This window comes from Myotis myotis, unplaced genomic scaffold, assembly GCF_014108235.1.
Source record: "Myotis myotis isolate mMyoMyo1 unplaced genomic scaffold, mMyoMyo1.p scaffold_m19_p_1, whole genome shotgun sequence".
Classification (NCBI taxonomy): domain Eukaryota; kingdom Metazoa; phylum Chordata; class Mammalia; order Chiroptera; family Vespertilionidae; genus Myotis; species Myotis myotis.
The window spans coordinates 44283749-44308199 of NW_023416313.1; the positions used below are offsets into that span (position 1 = coordinate 44283749).

The window sequence follows — 24451 nt, forward strand, 5'->3', positions numbered from 1 at the left end:
GAGTGGGGGCCTGCTGGTTTGCCCTGAAGGGTGTCCTGGATCAGGGTAGGGGTCCTGCTGGGGTGCCTGGCCAGCCTGGGTGAGTGGCTGATGGCTGTTTGCAGGCTGGCCACTGCCCCCAGCCACCCAAGCTCCCAGTGGAGGCTGGCTGGAGGCAGGTATCTGGGATTCATTTATCTTCTATAAGTGAAACTTTGTTGCCTTGAGCGGAGGCCACAACCAGCCAGGGCAGGTGGGAAGCTTGGCTTCTTCCATCGCTGGGGCAACCAAGCCTCCTGTTTGCTCCAGCTCTGTGGCTGCCAGCTGCCATCTTGGTTAGGTTAATTTGCATATAGTTGCTCAGATTGGCTGGTGGGTGTGGCTTGGGGCATAGCAAAGGTGCAGTCAATTTGCATGTTTCTCTTTTATTAGAGTAGATATTGATATATTATTATTAACTAAAGTTCACACTTTGCTAGAATTGTATGAGTTTTTAATTATTATCCTTTTTTTTTCCTCAGGATCTCATCCACGTATACCATGTTACATTTATGTGACAGTTTCTCAAATATTCCTTGTATTTAATGATCTTGATAAAACATGCATACTAGTCAGATATTTTGTATATTTGTCTTCAATTTGGGTTTATCTGATATTTTCTCCATGGTTTTACAATGGATATAGTTTTTTGGAAAAAGGTCATCGAGATGAAGGGCCATTTCATCACATATCAAAGATCTCTACTGTAACATCACTGATGATGTTAATCAGCTGAGGTAGTGTTGGCCAGGTTTCTCTACTGTAAATATAGTCTTCCCTCCCCACCCTACCACTAATCTCTTTTAATTCTTTAGAAGGAAGTCACTGTGTGAATCCAACACTTAGGGAATGGAATGGGAGTCATACATAATTAGTTGGGAACTTTCTCTGTATGATATTTATCTACTCTCCTGAACTTAATAATTTATTCAATCATTTATTTATATCAGCATGTATTTATGGATATTAATTTTATACCATGCTCAGAAATCCCTATACTTTTCTCTAAATAGTAAGAAAGCAGCCCTGACCAGTTTGGCTCAGTGGCTAGAGCGCTGGCCTGTGGACTAAAGAGTCCAAGGTTCAATTCTGGTCAAGGGCATGTACCTTGGTTGCAGGCACATCCCCAGTAGGGGGTGTGCAGGAGGCAGCTGATAGATGTTTCTCTCTCATGGCTGTTTCTAATTCTCTATCCCTCTCCCTTCCTCTCTGTAAAAAAGCAATAAAATATATTTTTTAAAAAAGAAAGCAAACCATACTTATTTCTCCTTAGATTTGACCTTGCAGGTTAGGAATTAAGGATATAGTAATATACTAAAGACCCATAGTGAATTTTTGATGATCTTGTGAGTCTTCTGATTTGGAGAAAGGGAAAAATGTAGTACAGGAAAAACAATCATCAATAGAATGCAGAAAAATAGGAGACAAGCCAAAACAGCAGTTTATGTAAAAAAAACAATAACTGTTTTTCTATTCCTTTTGTTTTGTTTTCTTTATTGGCAAATATCACATTTTGTAAAACTTTAGCTTACAGAATGCAAATTCATTACATTTTATATATGACTTTCAAGTATAAATAACACTCATTGGGAGTATTGATAGACATCTGAATAATTCTGTTATAGCCAAAATTTATATTAGATTAAAGTAAATTCCAAATTAAGTATTTTGCAGAAAGCGAAAAAAATCAGGAACTACATAGTAGGTATAATTATGCCCCCAATTTTATTTGTTGATTTTAGTTATATCTTCCATGATTTTCAAAGTTCATGTAAATACGAAATATACTACTAAGTGTGTGTAGGGGGAGAGGGAATAGCGGGGACAGCATGAAAATAATTTGGAATGCTTGTTTATTTTTAATGTACTTCTAAGTTCAACTATCTGTGTGTTTCTACATCACTGCCATAGATTATAGCTTTGTGTAATATTTGTAAAAAGAAGAAAAAGGAGGAGGAGAAAAAGAATAAAAAACAAAATATAAAGATAATATCAGGCAAAAATCATTCTGTGTCTATATATTGAGATCTCAATAACCATGTGAACCTGATCATATAACCTTTCACATGACTCCTTCTCTAGCAATCTAAAATAAGGAAAGCTGATACATTAGAAAAGCCTTTCTTAGATCTCAGTTCGTAATTTCAGTGTAGACCCCTTCATTTGCTGCTCATAGTGCATATCAAATTTCTTATTCAGGGCCTCTGTAAAGTGATTCTTCCAGTCTCCTATAATCCCTGTAACAAAAGGGAAAAAAAGTATTATGTCTTCAAGCCGGAATCATGAAGTTTTCTAATATTCATCACTTCCATTAACACCTTGGTTACAATAATAAAATATATGCCATAAATAATATGTATATTTGAGCTTGCAAAGGATTTGTTGTGATTGTTAAAACAACAGCAACCCCTTGATTACAATAATAAAATAAATGCCATAAATAATATACATTTTTGAGCTTGCAAAGGATTTGTTGTGATTGTTAAAACAACAGCAACAACAAACAGCAAATTTCTTTCTCTGACTCTTCTCACTAATGCTACCTCATTGAACTTTTTTTCTCTAATTTCCTCTCCAGTGTTGGGACTTCCTCTTAATATGGGATCCATGTTTTACACATGCCCAAGATATTAAATATCATGTTCATGCTGGTAACACTTAAATCCAGCTTTATATTTCCATATCCAACTGCCACCGGAATTCCATACAAGTATACCAAATTTAACTAGTTCACAAATAAATTCATATTGTTCCCCACCAAATTGAGTTTTCTTTTTTATAACCTGATTAACGGCAGCACCAGTTATCCAAAACATAAATTTGGAGGTTGTCCCCTCAATCTTACATCTCATTCTTTATTCCTATTCAGACTTTCTTCAGACTCATTTCCTTTTCTCCATTTCTGCTGCCACTGTCATCAGAGTTCCTCCGCATTTCCCACCTGGGTTATCACAATAGTCTAGAAGGCCCTTCTCTTTTGCTTTCCCCCACATCCAGCCTTTTCCTGGCAGAGGAAGTCACCCTTTATTTTAAATGTCAACAGTTCACTTTCCACGTTAGCTCAAGAAGTTCTCAACTTTCCCAGTGAAATAACCCAAAAAGCAAAAGGTTGAAAATATGTATTCTGGGTAGGGTCTAAGGGTACAGGAGTGAGCAGCCCTTTACAAGCATGATAATTACTCATTTTTTAATTTAAAAAATATATAGGTATTATTTCCCCAGCCAGTGTGGCTCAGTGGTTGAGCATTGACCTATGAACCAGGAGGTTACACTTCGATTCCAGGTCAGGGTTGTGGTCTCAATCCCCAGTGGGGAACGTGCTGGAAGCAGCCGATTGATGAGTCTCTCTAATCATTGATGTTTCTATCTCTCTCCCCACTTCTTTTCTCTCTGAAATCAAGAAAAATATATTTCTTGAAAAATATATGGACATTGTGGTAAAAAAGACTGAGATAATCTGAGAAATAGATTATTAAAATATCTTTTTTTTCCAGGGGCTCCCTGTTTTCACCCAGTGGCAGGTTTGTTATTCCTATTAATTAAGAAATGTCCTTGCCTTTTTACTGGCAATTTAGATCAAAGAGCAAGATTTTCTCTATTCTGATTCTAAAAAAAAAAAAAAAAGATGAACACCGAAACCCACATGTTTTTTTCACATATCAGTAAGTCCAGATGTGCCAATACTCTGCATATCCTACATATGTTTGGCTTTATAAACTGTATGTATCTCATCAGAGTCTCTAGTGAAAATTTAAAGATAATTAGAATTTTAAATTTATATGTATTTATATAATGTACATGGTATAGCACCAAGGCTCCCAGGCCTAGTAAATGGTAGGTAGCAGAGGGTATTAGTGCTGGGGCTGAGGTTGTACTGAATGCTGGGAATTCTTATAATACTAGGGGCCCGATACATGAAATTCGTGCATGGGGGGGGGGGGGAAGGGAGGTGGTCCTCAGCCCAGCCTGCACGCTCTCCAATCTGGGACATCCCTCTCACAATCCAGGACCTCTGGCTCCTAACAACTCACCTGCCTGCCTGCCTGATCACCCCTAACCACTCTACTTGCCAGTCTGGTTGGCCCCTAACTGCCCCCCTGCCAGCCTGATCGCCCCCTAACTACCCACCTGCCAGCCTGCCTGACCACCCTTAACCACTCTGCTCGCCAGCCTGATCACGCCCTAACTGGTTCCCTCTCAGTCTGGTTGCCCCCTAACTGCTCCCCTGCCAGCCTGATCACCCCTAACCGCCTCTGCCTTGACCCCCACCATCATGGGTTTGTCCAGAAGGAAGTCGGACATCTGGAAGATGTCTGGTCGACCCAGTCTAATTAGCATATTATCCTTTTATTAGTATAGATGCTGCATATCCTATATAATAAAAGGCTAATATGCAAATCAACCAAATGGCAGAACGACTGGTCACTATGATGTGCACTGACCACCTGGACTGTGAGAGGGCACAGGCTGGGCTGAGGGACCTTCCCCCAAGTGCACAAATTTCATGCATTTGGCATCTAATATTAAGTAATCAATAAGTAATAGCAATTTATTAGTAATAGTAGTAGAACTAGTGTTTTATGTCTCTGAAGACTGGTAACACAATAAAGAGAGTTCTCATATGTGAAACAACACTGCAGAAAACAAGCAGAGTCCACATATATGAATAGGCCTTTGTAGGTGTTTGCCTATAATTGTTTCAACTTGTGACCTCTTATAGTAATAGAGGCAAATCATGTGACCATCTCACCCTTTCTCATGAAGGGAGATATTTTTTGGTTCATGATTTCATCTGGCAGTATTGTGTAATTGGTAGATGGGTTGTTTTTCATCTCTTGGAATGAAGTGTGTTGAACAATCTTGTCCACAAGCTCCTTTGATGGCTCCCTTCCCAGAAATTGTATCACTTTTATCACCTCTCTTCTGATATCCTAGGAAGAAAAAAATATTTTGAAGACTCAATTACTAACATTGAATGCATTACTATTTGAATTAAAAAGAGAGAGAGAAATCCCCTCTCCCCACTGATATTGGAATTGGACTTCTAATGAGGAACAATGCTTCCTGTAGCAGTATTTTAAACTTCTCTAAACACAAATTTCCTCAGCCATACAATGTACATAAAAGGTACTTTAGACCATGTACATTCTTCCATATCACATACAAAATACAACTTTATTACACCATCTACAAAAATAAACTCAAATTTATGATTTACTTAACTGTATGATCTGAAACCATAAAACTTCTAGGAGGAAATACAGTCAGTAAACTCTTTGATATTAATCTTAGAAATATATTTTTGGATATATTATCTCAGGCAAGGGCAACAAAAGCAAAAATAAATAAATTGTACTACATCAAACTTAAAAGCTTCTGCACAGAAAAGGAAACCATGAACAAAATAAAAAGACAACCTACTGAATGGGAGAAGATATTTGTGAATAATATATCCAATAGGGGTTAATATCCAAAATATATAAGGAGCTCAGACAACTTAATATAAAAAAAAACACACACAATTAAACCTGGGCAGAGGATGACTAGACATTTCCCCAAAGAAGACATATTGATGGCTAACAGACATGAAAAGATGCTAAATATCATTAATCATCAGAAAAATGCAAATAAAAACCACAATGACACACTGAGATATCACCTCTCACCTGTCAGAATGGCCATTATGAGGAAGTCAACAAATAAGTTTGGCAAGAATGTGGAGAAAAAGGAACCTTGTGCATTGTTGGTGGGAATGTAAATTGAAGTAATCACTATGAGGTTCCTCAAAAATTTTAGAAAAAAACAACCATATGACCACTTCTGTATATTTATCTGAAGAATATAAAAGCACTAACTCAAAAAAATGTATGCACTTCTATGTTCATTGCAGCATTATTTACAATAGCCAAGATATGGAAGCAACCTAAGAGTTCACTGACAGACAAATGAATTAAAAATGTGTGATTTATATATTAGTCAGCAATAATTAAAAAAAAAAAAGATTTACCATTGGCAACAATATGAATGGATGTAGAGGGTATTATGCAAAGCAAAATAAGTCAGAGAAAGACAAATACTGTATGATTTCACTTATATGTGGAATCTGAAAAAACACAGGACAAATGAGCAAAAAAACAAACAAAACAGAAATAGATTCATAGATACAGAGAACAAACTAATGGTTGCCAGAGGTGAGGAGAGTGGGGGAACAGGTAAAAAAGGTGAAGAGGAATAAGAGGTACAAACTTCCAGTTATAAAATAAATAAGCCATGGGGGTGTAATGTACAGCACAGGGAAAATAGCCAATAATCCTATGTAATAAAAGGCTAATATGCAAATAGACCAAATGGCAGAACAACTGAACAACTAAACAACCGAACAACCGGTCACTATGACATGCACTGACCACCAGGGGGGAGTGTGTAGAACACAGCGGGCATCGGCAGCAGGTGTCAGAGTGCGGAACATGGTGGGTATCGGGTATGGCAGGATGGTGGAGCCAGGTGAACAGAGGCGCCAGACCAAGGTGGGGCACCAGTCACTGTCATCGGAGTGAGTCTCTGGTGGTTACTGAAAATTCTTTGCTCCCATGACACGGTCCCACTGGGCACTTGCACCTGCTGCCAGTGCCGGCCCTGCTCACACCCACTGCCAGTGCCAGAGCCACCACTCGCATGCACTGCCAGCCCCAATTGCCTGAGGGGCGATCAGGGCAGCAGCTGCCGCTTGCACCCATTGATGGTGATGGCCCCGCTTACACCTGCTTTTGGCGCTGGCCTCAATTGCTCCACGCCAACAGAGAGTGCAAGAGGGGCTGGCGCCATCAGCACATGGAAGCGGTGGCAGCAGGAGTGGGGCTGCTGGCAGAGAGGGGACTAGGGGCCACAGCAGGAGAGGCCAGGCAGAGGTGCAGAGGATGAGCCAAGACCCACCCCTGTGCCCACCACAGCCTCAAGGCCCACAGTTCCTTTCAGGGTCTACGAATTCATGCACTGGGCCCCTATTACCATTATAATGTTGCATAGTAACAGATGGTTACTAGACTTATTGTGGTGATCACATCATAAAGTTATATAAATGTCAAATCACTATGTTGTACACCTGAAACTAATATCATCTACTATGCCAACTATACTTTAATAACATATTTTTTAAAAAATAAATACTTTGTCAAGCCAGAGTGGCTCAGTAGTTGAACTTTGACCTATGAACCAGAAAATCAAGGTTTGATGCCTAGTCAGGGCATATGCCTGGGTTGTAGGCTTTATCCCCAGTAGGAAGCATATGGGAGGCAACTGATCAATGATTCTCTCTCATCACTGATGTTTCTATCTCTCTTTCTCTCTCCCTTCATCTCAGAAATCAATAAAAATAAGTTAGAAATAGATAATTTAAAGATTGTTAGAACACTAAGTGAGATGATGTTGTACAATACTGTTTGTAGTCCTCAATACACTCAATAAATATCTATTAATATTAATATACATTAACAAATAGTACAGTCTACTGTGATAGATTAAGCTTTGGGTTGAAAATGTGCAGAAAACTTTCATTTTTCTTCTAATTTACTGGTGAAACTAGTGAAAAGCAAAGGAACCAGACAGGTTAAGAAAATATGTAAAAGTCAAGTACTCAACATGGAACATTAGATGTTATATATGAACCACAACTACAAACATCCCATCTCTATGCATGTCACTACTATTATATACCTTACTAGAGGGACGGTGCACAAAAATTTGTGCACTCGGGGGCGGGGGGGGGGAGGTCCCTCAGCCCGGCCTGTGCCCTCTCGCAGTCTGGGACCCCTAAGGAGATAACAACCTGCTGGCTTAGGCCTGCTTCCAGGTGGCAGAGGGCAGGTCCAATCCCTAGGTGCAGCCCCTGGTCGGGCTCAGAGCAGGGCTGATTGGGGAGTTGGGGCGCTGCCCCCTGTCATGCACAGAGCAGGGCGGATCGGGAGGTTGCGATGCCACCCTCAGTCATGCTCAGGGTAGGGCCAATTGGGGGGTTGGGGCACTGTCCCCTGTCACACTCAAGGCAGGGTCTATGGGGAGGTTGCGGCACCACCCCCTGTCACACACAGAGCAGGGCCAATCAGGGGGTTGGGGCTCCTGACCCTGTCATGCACAGAGCAGGGCGGATCAGGGGGTTGGAGCGCTACCACTCTCACACTCAGGGCAGGGCCGATGGGGAGGTTATGGCTCTACCCCGTCACACACAGAGCAGGGCCTGTGGAGGGCTGGGGTTGGGGCACCACACCCTGTCACACACAGAGCCGCAGGGCGATCAGGGGGTTTGGGCACTGCCCCCTGTCACACTGATCCCAGTGCTGGGAGGCATATTACCCTTTTACTATATAGGATAGAGGCCTGGTGAATGGGTGGGGGCTGGCTGGTTTGCCCTGAAGGGTGTCCTGGATCAGGGTGGGGGTCCCCACTGGTGTGCCTGGCCAGCCTGGTGAGGGGATGATGGCTGTTTGCAGCTGGTCACACACCCTTCAGGGTGGGGGTCCCCACTGGGGTGCCTGGCCAGTCTGGGTGAGGGGCTGAGGGCTGTTTTCAGGCTGGCAGGTGACTGATGCTCCTAACTGCTCCTTTTTTTCTTTTTTTTTTATTCTGGGCCAGCTTTAGCTCTGGCTCCAGCTCTGAGACCTCTGCTGCTGAAAGCAGGTATCTGGTTTGTTTGGGTTCTATAATTAAACACTGTATCAACTCCAGCTCTGAGATCCCGGAGGGCTGAAAGCAGGTTTCTGGGGTTTTGTTTAGCTTCTATATTTGTAACAATGTTTCAAACTGCAAGCTCAGAGGCCGGCAAGGCAGGTGGGGAACGTTGGTTTCCTCCATCACTGAAGCAAGCAAGCCTCATGTTAGCTTCAAGCTGCCTGGCTGCTGGCCGCCATCTTGGCTGGCAGTTAATTTGCATATCTTGCTGATTAGCCAATGGGAAGGGTAGAGGATGTACGCTAATTACCATGTTTCTCTTTTATTAGATATGATTATCCAACTACATCACTCAATGCAACTATTTTCAGCATCAACCATAATGCTTATTCTGGCATGTAATTTTCTGTACATAGAATGCTGCTCTCAAATTCTTTGTCCTACAAATTATAGACTACCTATTAAACTAGCTTATGTATCACCTTCTTTAGGATGAGATCCTTGACCCTCCCAATTTGAATTAAGTGACATGTATTGATTATTACTTATATGTGTATTTGGGTTGTTTCCAATGTTTATGGTAAAGATCGTTGTACATATTCAGTGTCTCAAGAATATATATCTACTAGTGGAATTTCTGGGTCTTCAGTTCCATTCATGTTTTGCCCTTTGTAGATAGTGACAAGTTTATTCCATTGTGTATCTTTTACACTACCATCAGCAGTATGTTACTTCTCACGGATTCATATCCTGACTAACATTTATTATTGTTAGACTTTTCCATTGTTGTCAGTCTGGTGGGTATGGGATAATATTTCATAGTGATTTTTATTTGGAATTATCCTGATTACTAATGAAGCTAGAGAAAAACTAAGTTATTAGGAAATTTTGAGGTCATCATATTTTTATATATTGCTGTTCTAAGCATTCTCTTAACTCTCTCCTTCTGAAGGTTTGAGTTGATATATGTGGAACCTTAACATGTTATCCTACATGTCCATTACATTTTTTTAATAAAGTATTCTATTTATCTCAATGTAGTAAATTCTATAGAATTAACTCAGCTCCATCTTCCACATTACTAATTCATGACTCAGCCATGTCTTACTGTTATTTAAACCATCTCATAATTTCTAATTTTAATTTATTATTTTAGAGATTCTATTTTGTTATTTTTTCCCAAGTTGACTTATTAAGGTTAGTAACCTCTTGCTTCTTTGCAAAAATCTCAGTTTCTTCTTTTATTTCTTTAAACATATTAAGCATAATTATGTTAAAGCCCTTACCAGACATCTATGGATTTGGAGATTAGTTGACTCTTCTTGCCTGCTGTGATTCCTTTTGTGTATGTATATACATGTGCTGCTGTTTGTTTTATAATCTCAAGTTCTTCCAAATTTTATTGTTTGTAATTTTTTGGGACTTGGTTTTAAACATATACATTCATTCACAGGAAACTTGTATTTACTAACTTTAAATCTGTGTTAAAGTACCTGGATAATTGTAACTTTTGGAGGCGACAGCATCATTTATTTAAAGGTAGACCTTTGTATCTAGTGTTGCCAAATGCTAACATTTTAGAAATTACTAAGCTAAATTTGTTTTGTTTCTCACCTCCTTCATGTCTTCATAGAAAAGAAATAGCAAACGTGGATTCTTTCTCAGTTCCCACCAAGATTTTGCATGTTCATACCAGGAACCATAAGGAACTAAAATTAGAGATAAAGGCAACATAAGAGCACAGTATCATCTCTATACAGCTTGAAGAATGAATGTTTAAACAACAGTAGCAATAAATAAATATTAATAAATGATCATGAAATGAAAACTAGCCTTACATCTGAAGCACATTTCCCTGCAGCAAGGAGGCAAAATATGTTGAATAATTTATATATGGAAAGATATTCTCAACTTCCATCATTGTGACATGGTTTATGGCACAGAGAATAAGTGAAGGAAGTCCCCCTCCCATCAATTTGATTCAGAGTTTATGAAATCATTTTTGAAACGTTTGTGTGGTGTGTGTGTGTGTGTGTGTGTGTGTGTGTGTGTGTGTGTGTGTGCATGTGTGTGTGTGTGTAAAATCAGATTGTTAATGAAGGGAGTTGAGTTAGGGGAACTATCAACGTTCTTATAATAAGAAGTCAGCCCAGTTCTCAAATTTGCCATTTACAATCTGGCTTTGGCAACTGAAGCTAGTAACTACGTAATAGTTTATTACAGTACTTGCAGTTTCTATGATAAAAGCTATTCTCTTAGGAAACTTTAGTGTCGTTCTCACTCTAAAAGAATTAGATTTGGGAGATGATGTGATATGACCAAATGTTATCCCTTCCTTTCTCTCTCCTTATCTTTTTCTCACATATATCCAAGTTTTTCAGCCAATAAAAGCTCACAAAATGATTTAATAATGTGTGAGTCCAAGTATTCTGCTTTGCACTAAATCATTGCATATGTCTTCTATTCTTTGACTCTATTGGCAATTTTTCTTTATAGGAAAAGTTACATGATGCTATTTATAATTATCTTATTCATCTCTTTTGTGGAGGTACAACTTTATGTTTCTCTGCCTTACAATGTGAGTTTTAATGATCTTGAGGCAAATATTTTATTCATTATGCATTAGCATAAAATTTCTCAAATACAACAATAAAAATAAAGCACAAATATCCTACTTTTAGTGAGTCAATATTAGCTTTTATAGGTATAAAAGTGATATTGCTATCATTTTTCCTTACAACTTATTACTACAGAGTCAGAATGGCCTTCTTCAGTTAACACTAGAATCTCCTGACCCCTTTCTTCCTCAAATCTAAATACTTAGTTATTTTAGTCTCTAGTTAAATAAAAAGGCAACATTTGCCAGAATTACTGCTCAAGTAATTCTTGTACTGTTCTGAGAAATCTAGTTAAATTATTCAGACTGTACACTGAGTGAATGCATAAAAACTCCGTAGGTATTCAGACTTCTTTATAAATTGTGGCTCATGTAACACCTGAAATTTTCCTTGGAAACAAATGGACATTCTCTCTCCTTTATTCTCTCCCTCCTCTTGTTCAATAGAGTGCTAATAACATTCTGTGAAATACTTTTCTAATAAAAAAGAACAAGAGAAAAAATTGAACACTGAGTCTCAATCTTAGAGGGAAAAATTGTTACCTCCACCCCGTAAATATATATTTTTAGGCATTAAGCTGAACTTTCTATGTTCTACAATTTGCCATCCACATCTGAAAATTTGATCTAAAGTTCAAGGGCATCTAGAACATCTGTGTTTTAATTAAAGATCAGAAAAAATAACAGACCAGGAAAAACAACAAACATTTTTGCTCAGAGACAAAATTTGTCTTGTATCATTTACCTTGAAAGAATTCAAAGAGAGAAAGCTGTTTTTACCTTCTCCATCCATGAATTTCTCCACAAATTCTGGAAAAGTTCCAGGATTTGGATGACCAGCTACCATTTGAAAGAAATAATAAAAGGAAACAGCCACGTCCTTGGCATTCCGGCAAAGATAGATCATCTAAGAGGGTAAAATCAAATATTAAAAAAAACTAAAATTTTTAAATATAGTTTCATCAAGGTTTTTTAAAAAGGCATTTGTGTTTTCAACTATAACAAATTACATAATCAACTTAGAAAGTACATACAGTTATTTAAAAGTCCTTTAATAGCCTGAAGTGACAGTATCTTTTAAAGTGTTGTTCAATGTTAATTCTCACTTTTCATTTTTATGCTATTTTTACATATAACACCTCATTTAAGTGTCACAATTCCATTGTTATAAATTGGACCAGATAGATTAGTATCCTTAATTTATAAGTGAAGAAACTAAACTGAAGCTAAGTCATAAAACAACACTGAGAATAAATCAATGAGAGTAAATGATTTGTAAATCACTCAGTCAACAGTAAAGTCCTCTGATCTGTATACTATACCACCATTCTGTATAGTAAAGAAAAAGATAGTCCTATTGTTTCCTCACTCACACTCTTTTAAAAAAAATCATGTTCATGTGGGTCAATATGCACATTCACCTCAGGGAAAATGTAATCTTCACCAACATCTTGTTGAGTTTCTGTTTCACATAAAGAGGAAACACTAGCAAATTAACCAGCAGGACAGTTGGTTTTACTTGCTAGTTCTGGCACTAAGATTTTCTATCATCTTGTACAAAGCACCAATATTTTGGACCTAAATTTCTATCCACTTAATAAGTCAGTTGGATCAGATCTGTGTGGTCTCTTCTAGGTCTGATACACAATGCTACTGAAAAAGTTCTGCAAAAGCAAACTGCACATCCCTGTGGGGTCCCACTTCCGTCCTCAGGCTCCTGAGCAATGCCATCAGGGAAGAAAGGCTCTTCTTGATGTATCCACCTGCAGGGGAACCTTCTTTCTGCCAAGGACCATTTGGATATTTAATACATCATATAAAATTGTCCACTTAAAAATTAGCCTGGTCAAACATGTAATGAACTTACCCTTAATGCTTTTGCAAGGCCAGACCAAATGATTTTGTGGGCTTTATATTGCCCTTGGGCAAGACATTCCCACCCCTGGTTTATGAGATATGATTAGGCTCACTAACTTGTCTTACTCAAGTCTTCACATTTTCAAACAATTGTTAATAAAATCTTCTATTTTATTCTAAGAAAAATGGATCTCAATGTTAATATCCTACTATAAAACCTCGAATTACTACAGAAAAAAATGAATTTTATTTTCTCATCAAAGCTATTATTAACCCTGTTGAACATTTATTAAATGTTTATAGATTCAATGAAAGAATAAAGAAACAAGCGTGTATACAACACAGTTATGACTTGAATATTCTAAAATTTCCTGGAGTTGGATAAAGTTTTAAGAATACTTGACTCTGGTTACCTTACAGTTCTTTTCCCAAAATGAGGCCGGAAGAAGCTGCGCTGGCAAATGAGTCTTCAAGATTCTAGGAGATGCCATCTCTTTTAATTGTTTTACCCCTGGATTATAAAAAAATTAAAGGTTAGATAACTTCAAAAATTATAAATATTTATATGGATTTTATAGATATTTAAAAAATAGAAATAACTAAGATTTTATCTTTTATTAATGATAATATTATATACAATGAACATACTAACTATGACAGAATTTTAGATAGAGAAAATAATAGAGAAAAAAATAAGATCAAATAAAATTTCATCACTTTGGAAAAATCATTCTTAATATTTGGGTCAGTATCTTTCTCTACAAGAATATCTAGCTATATGCTCAGACTCACAGCCATCCAAATACCACATACACACATGAATTTTTCAATATTTTCTAATTCTCCTTTTTCCTCAATATATTACACTGATACTGCAATGTCAAAAAACATACGATAGCCTAACATTTTTAATGATTTTATAGTGTTATTATATCACTTCTAAGTATTCTTTTCTTAACTAATATGGCTAAGAAATTGTTTACAATGTTAAAACAATCTTCAATGCATATCTTTTTGCATAGATCCTTTAAAAATGTATATTTTTCTAGTGTTTAAAATATTACCACATTTAGCCCATGGAGACATAAATACATATTACTAGGCTCTACTGAGACATATAAGAGCTATCCTATTCACTCTTTTCTAGACACATGCTACACCATAATCTCTGTCAAGATTTTCATTTAAATTTACATGTTTTGCTATGTCGAAGACATAAGAGTAATTGCCATTGTTGCTTACAGTCTCTTTCCATATATCATCTACATCCACACTTTAAAAGATGTGTATAGTATAGCTTTTAAAATCAACTTAAACATTACCATTCATCATCTCTTCTTTTCTGCATTCTAAGAAAGGTATTCGATTAAAAATGGCATCTCTTTTGCACTTTTCCACATCACCATCTTTAAAGATCACGTCTACAATTTCACTCAGCCAGGTTGTGCCTGTAAAAATTAAACAAACCTGAGTCTTCCACTGACCATGCTGGGCTGGCAATGGAAGTGATGAATTTATAGCTGGATAAAGTAGGATGGTACCAGTGCAATATTATTTGAAAGGTGCCAGAATAGCCACAAGACTCAATAAATAAAGATGAACATTATAGTAAAACATACCTGTTGTAGGAGTGCCAATTTGTCCACGATGAATTGGGACATTGTGCACACTGATAACAGTTTGGATTTAAATTTTTACATTTAGAAACTAAGGAAGCTTGAATGACAGAAGATACACCCAAGTATGCTTTCAAACACAAACTTACTGCTAGTTTTTTATGCCTCAAATTGTCTTAGTTCAGAGGATATTGAAAAAAATAAATCTGGTCCTTGGTTCAATGGTGATCAAAGGCCCTTTGAAGAGTTAGAAACAATGTTCACTAATTACAATAGTTATTTTTTTCTTAAGATGTTATAATACCAGTGAGCACAGGGATTTAAAGACTGCAAAAGGGGAACATTTAATTCAGTATGACTCTGCTGCTGCGATATTCAGATAAGAAATGCCTTCAATAATTGAGCTTAGACTTAACAAATTATTGGTATAAACTCACCAGTTTTGTGAGGTAGGGAAGGATTTTACCAGTCAGGAGACTGTCTTTTTTTTAAAAAAAAAAATTCAAGGTCAGATATTTAAGAATATTACAGTGGTGAGGGAAAGAATTGGAAATAGATTGTGAAGCCTAGATCAAAGAGTCCACCTGAAGAGATGAGTGGGCATGAAGCCATAGTGGCAATTAGACAGCAAGCATAAAATACCTTATAATTCATACTAAAGTATGGAAAGGCATTGACATACATTAAATAAGAGAGCAAGTTTAGGAGGGTTGAGTTTTATTTTTATTTTTTTTAATATATTTAATTGAATTTTTACAGAGAGGAAGGGAGAGGGATAGAGAGTTAGAAACATCAATGAGAGAGAAACATCAATTAGCTGCCTCCTGCACACCTCCTTCCGGAGAGGATGTGCCCGCAACCAAGGTACATGCCCTTGACCAGAATCTAACCTGGGGCCTTTCAGGCTACAGGCTGGCGCTCTATCCACTGAGCGAACCGGTTAGGGCAGAGGGTTGTGATTTAGAAGTCCACTAGTGGCAGAGTAAATAGAACAATGGAATGAGATTAGCCGTTCTGTATCACCACCACTCTAATCAGTATCGATGTAGCTTTTTCTTTATGTCCTTAGTTATAGTCTCCTGTTCGGCTAGATTTCAGGTGGTTCTGAATGATGGTTATTTTGTAGTTTAGTTGTAATTTTGATGTGATTGTGGGAAGTTTTAAGTACTACTTTAATCTACACTGTCATCTTGACCAGAAGCCAATAATACCCATTTTTCAATAGTACTGCTCAAGTTATAGGTATAAATTATGATCTTACAATAGATTTATTATATGCTCCTTTTTCTTTTAAAAAATATATTTTATTGATTTTTTTACAGAGAGGAAGGGAGAGATATAGAGAGTTAGAAACATCGATGGGAGATAAACATTGATCAGCTGCCTCCTGCACACCCCCTACTGGGGATGTGCCCACAACCAAGGTATATGCCCTTGACTGGAATCGGACCTGGGACCCTTCAGCCTGCAGGCTTACACTCTGTCCACTGAGCCAAACCGGCTAGGGTGACATGCCCCTTTTTCTATGTCTATAGAAACTACTATATCTGACCTTATTTAATATGGAGAAAGAGAGTGGAGGAAGTAAACAGATTAATACTTACCATTCTAGCTGAGACTGTCATTATTAGGAGACAGGAACAAGTTAGACACCATAGGGATACTCACCAGATTTGGGATAGGTGATAATGACAATGTCATCTGATCTTGCCTGAAATGTCTCCACATCATCCCAATATTTGACAAAATCTTTATACATTAGAATTCCATGGACTCTGCTAAAGAATTCAGAATTGTCACCTTTCGAAGAAGCCATCACAAAATGGTACACTAAAAGAAAAAAAGAGGTATCTTTTTCACTTTGTAAGTGTTTTATAATGTTTTAACATTAACAGTAGCTCTGTATATTGAAATTTCCTTGTCTATCTAGCATTTCTTAGCTGTTGAGCATATGGGGTAAATGTGCATTTAAGAAATATATAACATCATCTTGGTGCTTTAAGAGTTTCTAATCCTTTTAAGGAGATAAAGTTTAACATATAAAAGAATAGTAAAATACAAATCATTATAAAGTTAAATGTTTAAAACTATATAGAAATATATGATACATTGCTATTATCATATTTATACATAATATTTATCTACACGAATAAATGACAAATATGCAAATTGACCATACCTTCACTAGGCCTTAAGCCATGCCCGCCAGCCAATCAGAGCAACTATATGCAAATTAACCCAAACAAGATGGCTGCCGGCAGCCACAGAGCTGGAGCAAGCAGGAAGCTTGGTTTCCCCAATGATGGAGGAAGCCAAGCTTCCCAGCTGCCGTGGCCAGCTCTGAGCTCCACTCAAAGCAACAAAGTTTCAATTATAGAAGCTAAATAAACCCCAGATACCTGCTTTCAGCCGGCCATGGCCACGGAGCTGGAGCAAGCAGGAAGTTTGGTTGCTCCAATGATGGAGGAACCCAATCTTCCCGCGGCCAGCTGTAGCCTCCGCAAAAGGCAACAAAGTTTAAAATATAGAAGGTAAATAAATCCCATAATAAAAAAGAAAAAAATAGAAAAAAAAGGAGAGGCTGGGAGCTTCCATCACCGGGGGGCTTGGCCAGTCTGAAAATGGCCCTCAGCCCCTCACCCAGGCTGGCCAAACCTCCATGGGGTGGGGGTCCCCACTGGGGGAGGACTTGACCAGCCTGAAAACAGCCATCAGTCCCTCACCTAGGCTGGCCAGGCATCCCAGTGAGGAACTCCACCCTGAAGGGGGTGTGACCAGCTGCAAACACCCATCAGCCCCTCACCCAGGCTGGCCAGGCACCCCAGCGGGACCCCCACCCTGATCCGGGACACCATTCAGGGCCAACCAGCCGGTCCCCACCTGTGCACCAGGCCTCTATCCTATATAGTAAAAGGGTAATATGCAAGCTGACCCTAACAGCAGAAAGACTGAGAATGACTGGTCACTATGACACACACTGACCACCAGGGGGTAGATGCTCAATGCACGAGCTGCCCTCTGGTGGTCAGTGAGTTCCCACATGGAGGAGCTCTGCTCAGCCACAAGTCAGGCTATGGCTGCCAGTACAGCAGTGGTGGTGGGAGCCTCTCCTGCCTCCTCAGCAGCGCTAAGGATGTCCGACTGCAGCTTAGGTCTGCTCCTGCTGGTAAGTGGAAATCCCCCGAGGGCTGCCGGGCTGCCAGAGGGATGTCTGACTGCTAGCTTGTGCCTGATCCCCCAGGGAGTGGGCCTAAGCCAGCAGGTGGACATCCTCCGAAGGGTCCCAGACTGCAAGAGTGCACAGGCCAGGCTGAGGGACCCCCCCAAGTGCACAAATTTTTGTGCACCAGGACTCTAGTATATAATAAATTCCACAATGAATGAAAATAGTAGAGCCTTCAATTTTTTTCTGTCAGAATTGCTCGGCATATAAAAAGACTAAGAAGATCAGAAATACAACAATATTTTGGCAAAGCATTGATTAACTTTGTCTACGTTAAATAACAATAAAATTGAGGTCACATTTGATATCTATTGCCAGATTTCAAAGTCAGTTTCCTTAGTTTCTGAATATTTTTTTTTATTTAATGGAAAAATTCAAAGGCTTGGTGAGTGTATTTAAAAGAGATGAAGTCAATGACACTGTAACTGATATCTAAGGCTTGATTCTTCAGGGCAGAGAAGGTTCCTCTTGTGACTACAGACATTACCTTTACTTTTCTGTCTCAGTTAATCATTAGTATAGTAGTGAACACTCCATTGAGTGACTTGTCTGAAAATTATCAGGTTAAACCAAATGGTTATCAGTTGATAATTCATCTCCCGGCCCTATTACAACCCATTTCATGTTCAGAGTTAATCACAGAGTTATTAATTAAGTGAATTTTCTTTCATTGACTTTCAATTTCTTTCACTACCATTTCACCCCCAAATTATCCCATTTTGAGTTTTCGATATAGTACCTCAACAAATTTTGTCCTTCTAGACCTCTCTTTTATTCATCCTTGCCAAAAAGCTGCCCGATAGGCTGTTATAGACTCATAGATTTGTGACAGCGGTAGCTTTTATTGTGTTTTTCAGAGAGTTTGTATTAAAACAAGAGGCTCCTGAAGGCAGTAGTTCTTTTAGCCTCCTACTGTGTTTCCTATAATAGAGCATTCCAATCCATGAGAGAGGAAATGAAGTTAGTAGATACTATAACAAATGGATTAACCCTAAGGAAGAAATAGCTGATGATAAAATTTTAGAAAGATAAGTATCCTACAAATGAAAGCAAATAATTAGACCTGTGACTTATACTGAAGTCTTTTTCTTGTAGTGTTTCTCCCACTAAATTTCTAGCTACACATTACAGATGTAAACTTTCAGATGTTGCCTCCTAACTCTTCCTTATCATCCAGCATCTGACATTAAGTCCCTTTGATTCTATCTCTGTTATTTTCCTCTATTTTCTATAGTTAAGATCTCTGCCCTAGTTAGGAACCACTCCAACTGTTAACTGAATATACAAAAATAACCTCCCCATTGGCCTTCCTGTAAAAAGTTCATATGTCCTCTTTCTATGATCACCAGAGAAAGGAAAATGAATGCTATTTACTTATGTTGAGCCAGACTTAAAAGGTTTTATTTAAAAATCTTATTTGTAAGTCATATGAGAAAGCAGATATCATTATCAATTAGGTTAGGTTTGTCCTGCATGATACTTCTTGAAGATGCAACCATATTTGTCTTATACAAGAAAGAATAAATATGCACACATTTATGCATACATGTAAACAAATGCATATAAATGTATAATTTGGGGCACAATTTTTGAAAAAAATTAAACAACATAGAGGAAAAGTACCCTCTTTATTATAATCTTAAGAGATAATCATTCCTAATAGCATTGTATTTATGCTTCCAAATATTTAAATGTATATTAAAATCTAGATTTTATATCACATTCTATATTTATTTATAATCTGTTTTTTTCACTGAACTACATAATGTGAAGATATTTTAGTGTTAATATGTAAATTCTGTTTTTATTCTTATAAATGAAACATAGTATTTCATAGTATGGATATAACATAGATGATATAATTCTTTATTGATAGAAATTCCTGTTTTTCCCAATTATTTTGAAATAAGTAGTACTTTAATGACTGTCTTTGAGAATATGTATTTTCACACTTATCTTTTCAGTAATAATGGGATTGTCAAAATAAAAAGTTATGCATGTATAAGATATTGATATTTTTTAACAAATCACTGAAATATTGTACACATTTACACAACATATGGAATTGCCTATTTTCTCACATCCTCACCACTACTGGAAGTTACTTGTAATTTTTTATGAGAATATATATATATTTTTTTTCTAAATTGGTATTTCATAGATATTTTATAATTTTCATATTTCCACATTTTATATATTTATTGATTATTTTAATCATTTTTATCCATTTTTCCAATAATAATTATTGGTTTTTCCTGGTTTACAGCTAGTAATTTATTGTTGATAAAGAAATCTATTGATTTTTCCCCTTTTAAAATATTGCTGTATAGGATATTATTGTTTATACTAGGGACCTGGTGCATGAAAATTCATGCATTGGGGGGGGGCGGGGGTCCCTCAGCCCAGCCTGCCCCTCTCACAGTCCAGGACCCTACAGGGGCAGGTGGTGACTCGGCGATCAGGGGAAGGTGACGCCCCATCACACCTCTACTGCTGCCACTGCCAGGAGTGCAAGACTCGGCTGGCCTTGGTTACCTGTACCTCAGGCAGCCCTAGGAGGCTGGGCAGCTGCCATCTGAGGCTTGCCTGCTCCTTGGGCCAGCCCTGGGTGGCTGGAGGGCTGAGGGGACTGGCGGACTCCAGAGGCAGGCTGAGGGGACTGGGCGCCACCATCTTGTGGCTGTGGGCACCGCCATCTTTGAGGGCAGTGCAGTCAATCAACATATTCCCTCCTTATTGTCTATGTGTGCCACCACCTTTGTGAGAGCATGAGGGTCAATTAGCATATTCCCTCTTTATTAGATAGGATAAGCAAGTGTGTTAAATTTTTGCCTTATGATTGGTATGGTTATCTAAATATTTAAATATGCTCATATAATGAAGAACATATATGTGTTAAAGGTTATACATATACATTAATTTAGATGATTAAGGTATAGATAGCAGAGAAAATAGTTATTAAGAATATGGGTTCTAAAGTAGACCACCTTGGGTTAAATCCTAGTTCTGCTAATTGAAATTGTATGACCCTGGCCAATTAACTTGACTATGCTCCATTTTCTCACCTACAAATTGAAGATGATAATAATTGTACTTACCTGAAACAGTTATTGGGAATTAAATGAGGGGATAAGCCTGGCCAATCATAAATGCTTAATAAGTGTGAGCTTTTATTGTTATTATGCCACATCTATATGATAATGTAGGAGAACCAGACCCTGGACTCTCTCAGTAATAATACACATTACATAGTAATGATATATCTGTTCGAAGCAGGGAAAATATTTGTTGTTTAAAAATTCCCAAGGATATTAATATAAAATTGTCTGAAGAAACTCATAGTCAGTGATCTGTTTTCTCCTGGAGAGGGTACAATCTATACATGTCTAGTGTGAATGTTGTCCCTGTTTACTTGTCTAAAGTTCTCTGGGACCACCCAGTATGACATTCATTTCATGAATGCCCCAGATTGCACAACAGAAGAGAGACACAATATAAGAGTTTTTCTTTTGTTTGTTTTTAACCAAAGAATTGCTTATCATGTGTTTTGGAAACCACAGAACAGCACTAATCATGGTTGTTCTTACCAAAAGGGGAAAATAATCCCAGTCCTTAAGGACAAACTCAACTATTTTAAAACTGCCCTCTCAGGTTTATCAGAGGTAATCTCACCAGAATTATATTTTTAGTAAAATCAGATTTTTTAATAAATCTGCTTGGTCCCCAAACCTTCCCCTTACTCTCAGAAATGAGCTCTTTCACTAGAAAAAAATATTTGTAAAAGGCATCACTTGCCCTGCCTACTAATTTGTTTATTCATCTAAACAACTTTCTTGGTGTTCTGCCAAGTTTGAAAGAATTGGCTTATAATCAATTGGGAGTAGCTGACTTATCATTAAAGAGTTGTTTGACTTTTTGGCTGCCCCTTCATGATCAATTTTGTACTTGGAATTAAAGTAGGCAGCATATAATAAAATCTCTTTCTTTGTTTAACTTATTTTGGTAAATTATCTTATATTACAATGTATGGACACACTGTCTAACTGCTCTGTTCTTTCTCAAAAGATATATTTCAGTTGGAAAGGGTCAATTTTATTATCTGAGTATATAGGTTACTGTTGTCTAGAGACACCAATAAAAAACTTGTTAAAACTCTGATTAATAAATTCAATTCAGAAAGATTTCTTCTTTTTCTCTATGTTTCTTCATTTCTGTCTCTTTTTCTTTCTTCCTTTTTTTATTTGTCCTCCCTTTCTTCATCTCCCTATCTGCCTATCATTCAGAAAACATTCTCTGTGTTTCTGAGCACCTACTTCATCCCCAAGCACAATATCAAGGGCTGGGATACCGTGGTGAGTATACGCATAAGGCTCACTTAGTCCTCACCGTCTTAGACTTACCTAGATTTAGGTAAAGTGGCTGAAAGCTGAGAATATCCTTTTGTACATCATTTTATCCCAGGCCTCAGCACTGTGTCATTAAGTAGATGCTCAAAACCATTCATTAAAGTTAATGATTAGTTCAAGTCACTCTGGGCTTTCTAGGTTTCACTAAAGACTCCTAGATAAAATAGGCATTATGCTGCCAATGATCTATCTGTTAGTAATTTACCAAGGACTTGCATTTCTGCTGTATTTATCTGCTATCTCTCACTTAATAGTAACAATAATGTTTGCAAGGCCCATGGTCATAATAGACTGCTTCTGACAGATTTCATGCAACTGAACTCCGGTCTAAAAGTCAGTCTTCACTCTGTTTCTACCTTGCTTACTGTATTTATCAGTAAAATGGAGAACATGTCTAGTGAGCAGGACTTACAAGATAACTATGATACTGCGATTTTATGTTAAAGCTCTTTACCCAGAAAAACACCACATAAATGCTAGATGTTATTTGTAATGACACACATGTGGTTTAAGAAGGTTGTAAATGCTTTATATTATTAAGTGACTAAAGTATTGATAAAGAATTACTCTTTCTATATTTCCCTTTTAACAGCTTTGTGATAAACAGTTTGCATTTATATTTCCTATATGTTAATCTAAATAAAAATGTTAATAATAATAAAATACAACCTGTCCAGATGATCCTGTGAAACTGAGTGTTCAGTGTAGTCTTCCTCAAATCCCCACTCAGGTTTTAAGCTGCAAAAAAAAAAAAAAAAAAAAAAAAAAAAAAAAAGATGAGTTGTGCATCTAGGATGTTTCTGAGGAGCTTTTATTCCTAATGCCAGAGAAGGAGGTGGAGATTAATTTGTGGGCTTGGCTTTCTAGAGTCTGTGATGCAATGGACTAACACAAATATAGATACATACCTGCAAATGCATTCAGCCCCACACAGTCATGCTCTTTCATACAGAGATGTAGAAAGCCTGTGCTGTTATTTTTCATTCTTGGCTCAGGATCAAATTCCTAGATCTGCCCATAGCAATCAGTGGGTTGGGGAGAGGGAGGGAGAGGAAATGAAGGGGAAGATGAGGGAGAAGATTAGAGCAAAATGTACGACAGCTTGGGAAGAAAAAGCCTCTTACTCACCGATGAATAATAAGATGGTTAAGGTTGACCTTCAAAGATTAAACTTGCTGGAGGAGTGAGAGGAAAGAAGAAAATGACAGGGAAGAAACAGGAGGGTGGTAAGGACCCTGAATCAGAGACCCAGCTCAATTTACTAAGAATTGTCAAAGAAGGCTTTGTAGTGCGTGGTTGTATCCTACCTGACAAGTCAATTGTAAAACATCTTCTGTCTAAAATCTTTGCTTTCAGCTCTTAAGCAGTCCTGAAAATCAAAAACAGATGACAGCTAAGGAAAGAATGTAAATATCATTCACCTTTAGATTATTATTTTAAAAATCCCACTTCTCTCTGCTCTAAATCATATGCTTAATGCAAGGCTTAGTATGGAATTTCCAGTTAAAATTATCCATTAATGCCATTGGAATCTAGATAAGAGGATGAGAAAAATAGAAGGACAGGGGTTTGTGGAATCTATGGATCCTACACTTTTCTTTTTACATCTCTGTACCTACTCTGTCTTTAGTTGGGAAAATTCTTCCTTGCTATCCACCTCCATCCACCTCTATCAAAACCTCCAACTCAATTCCAAACCTGATTAGTTTTCATTTGTCTTTCAATTTTCACTTGATTGCACTTCTTTTGAAAAGCCTTTAGTGACACATGTAGAAGTGAATATCCCTTTGAGCGAACTTTAAGCTCTCTACTAGCTATTAATTGGCCCTATTTCACTGTGCTGAAGTTAAAATTTACTTATCTAGCTTCCTTATTAAGGAATATATAGACTGTATATGGATTAATACAAGGTCCTACTATATAAGTAGCACAGTGTATGGCATCTAAAATCTAAGGATTAAATATATACTAACTAAATAAAAGGGGCTGGTGTTCAAGAAAGATAAGAAATTAAGTTCTAGCTAATTTGGTTCAGCGGATAGAGCTCTGG

At 37.6% G+C, this 24451-nt stretch overlaps 1 protein-coding gene across 1 annotated transcript; it reads right to left on the minus strand.

Moving 5' to 3' along the window:
• Positions 1-1516: 1516 nt before the first annotated feature.
• LOC118652749 (sulfotransferase 1E1-like) lies at positions 1517-23145 on the minus strand. Its single transcript, XM_036302874.1, has 8 exons — positions 23071-23145; positions 16441-16602; positions 14479-14604; positions 13570-13667; positions 12080-12206; positions 10297-10391; positions 4769-4949; positions 1517-2255 (listed from the first exon to the last, which is right to left on the minus strand). Exons 2-8 carry the CDS (start codon positions 16586-16588, stop codon positions 2143-2145), a joined length of 888 nt encoding a protein of 295 aa, XP_036158767.1. The 5' UTR covers positions 16589-16602; positions 23071-23145; the 3' UTR covers positions 1517-2142.
• Between the last annotated feature and the right edge of the window lie 1306 nt (positions 23146-24451).

What these genes read in the sequence shown, in the direction of transcription:
- LOC118652749 (XM_036302874.1), bottom strand. Translation starts at nt 16,588, where the DNA reads ATGGCTTCTTCGAAAGGTGACAATTCTGAATTCTTTAGCAGAGTCCAT. An exon ending in TTTGGGAAAAGAACTGTAAG is followed by an intron (nt 12,207 to 13,569) that starts GTAACCAGAGTC and finishes TTACCCTCTTAG; the next exon opens with ATGATCTATCTTTGCCGGAA. An exon ending in TCTATGAAGACATGAAGGAG is followed by an intron (nt 4,950 to 10,296) that starts GTGAGAAACAAA and finishes TTTTCTTCCTAG; the next exon opens with GATATCAGAAGAGAGGTGAT.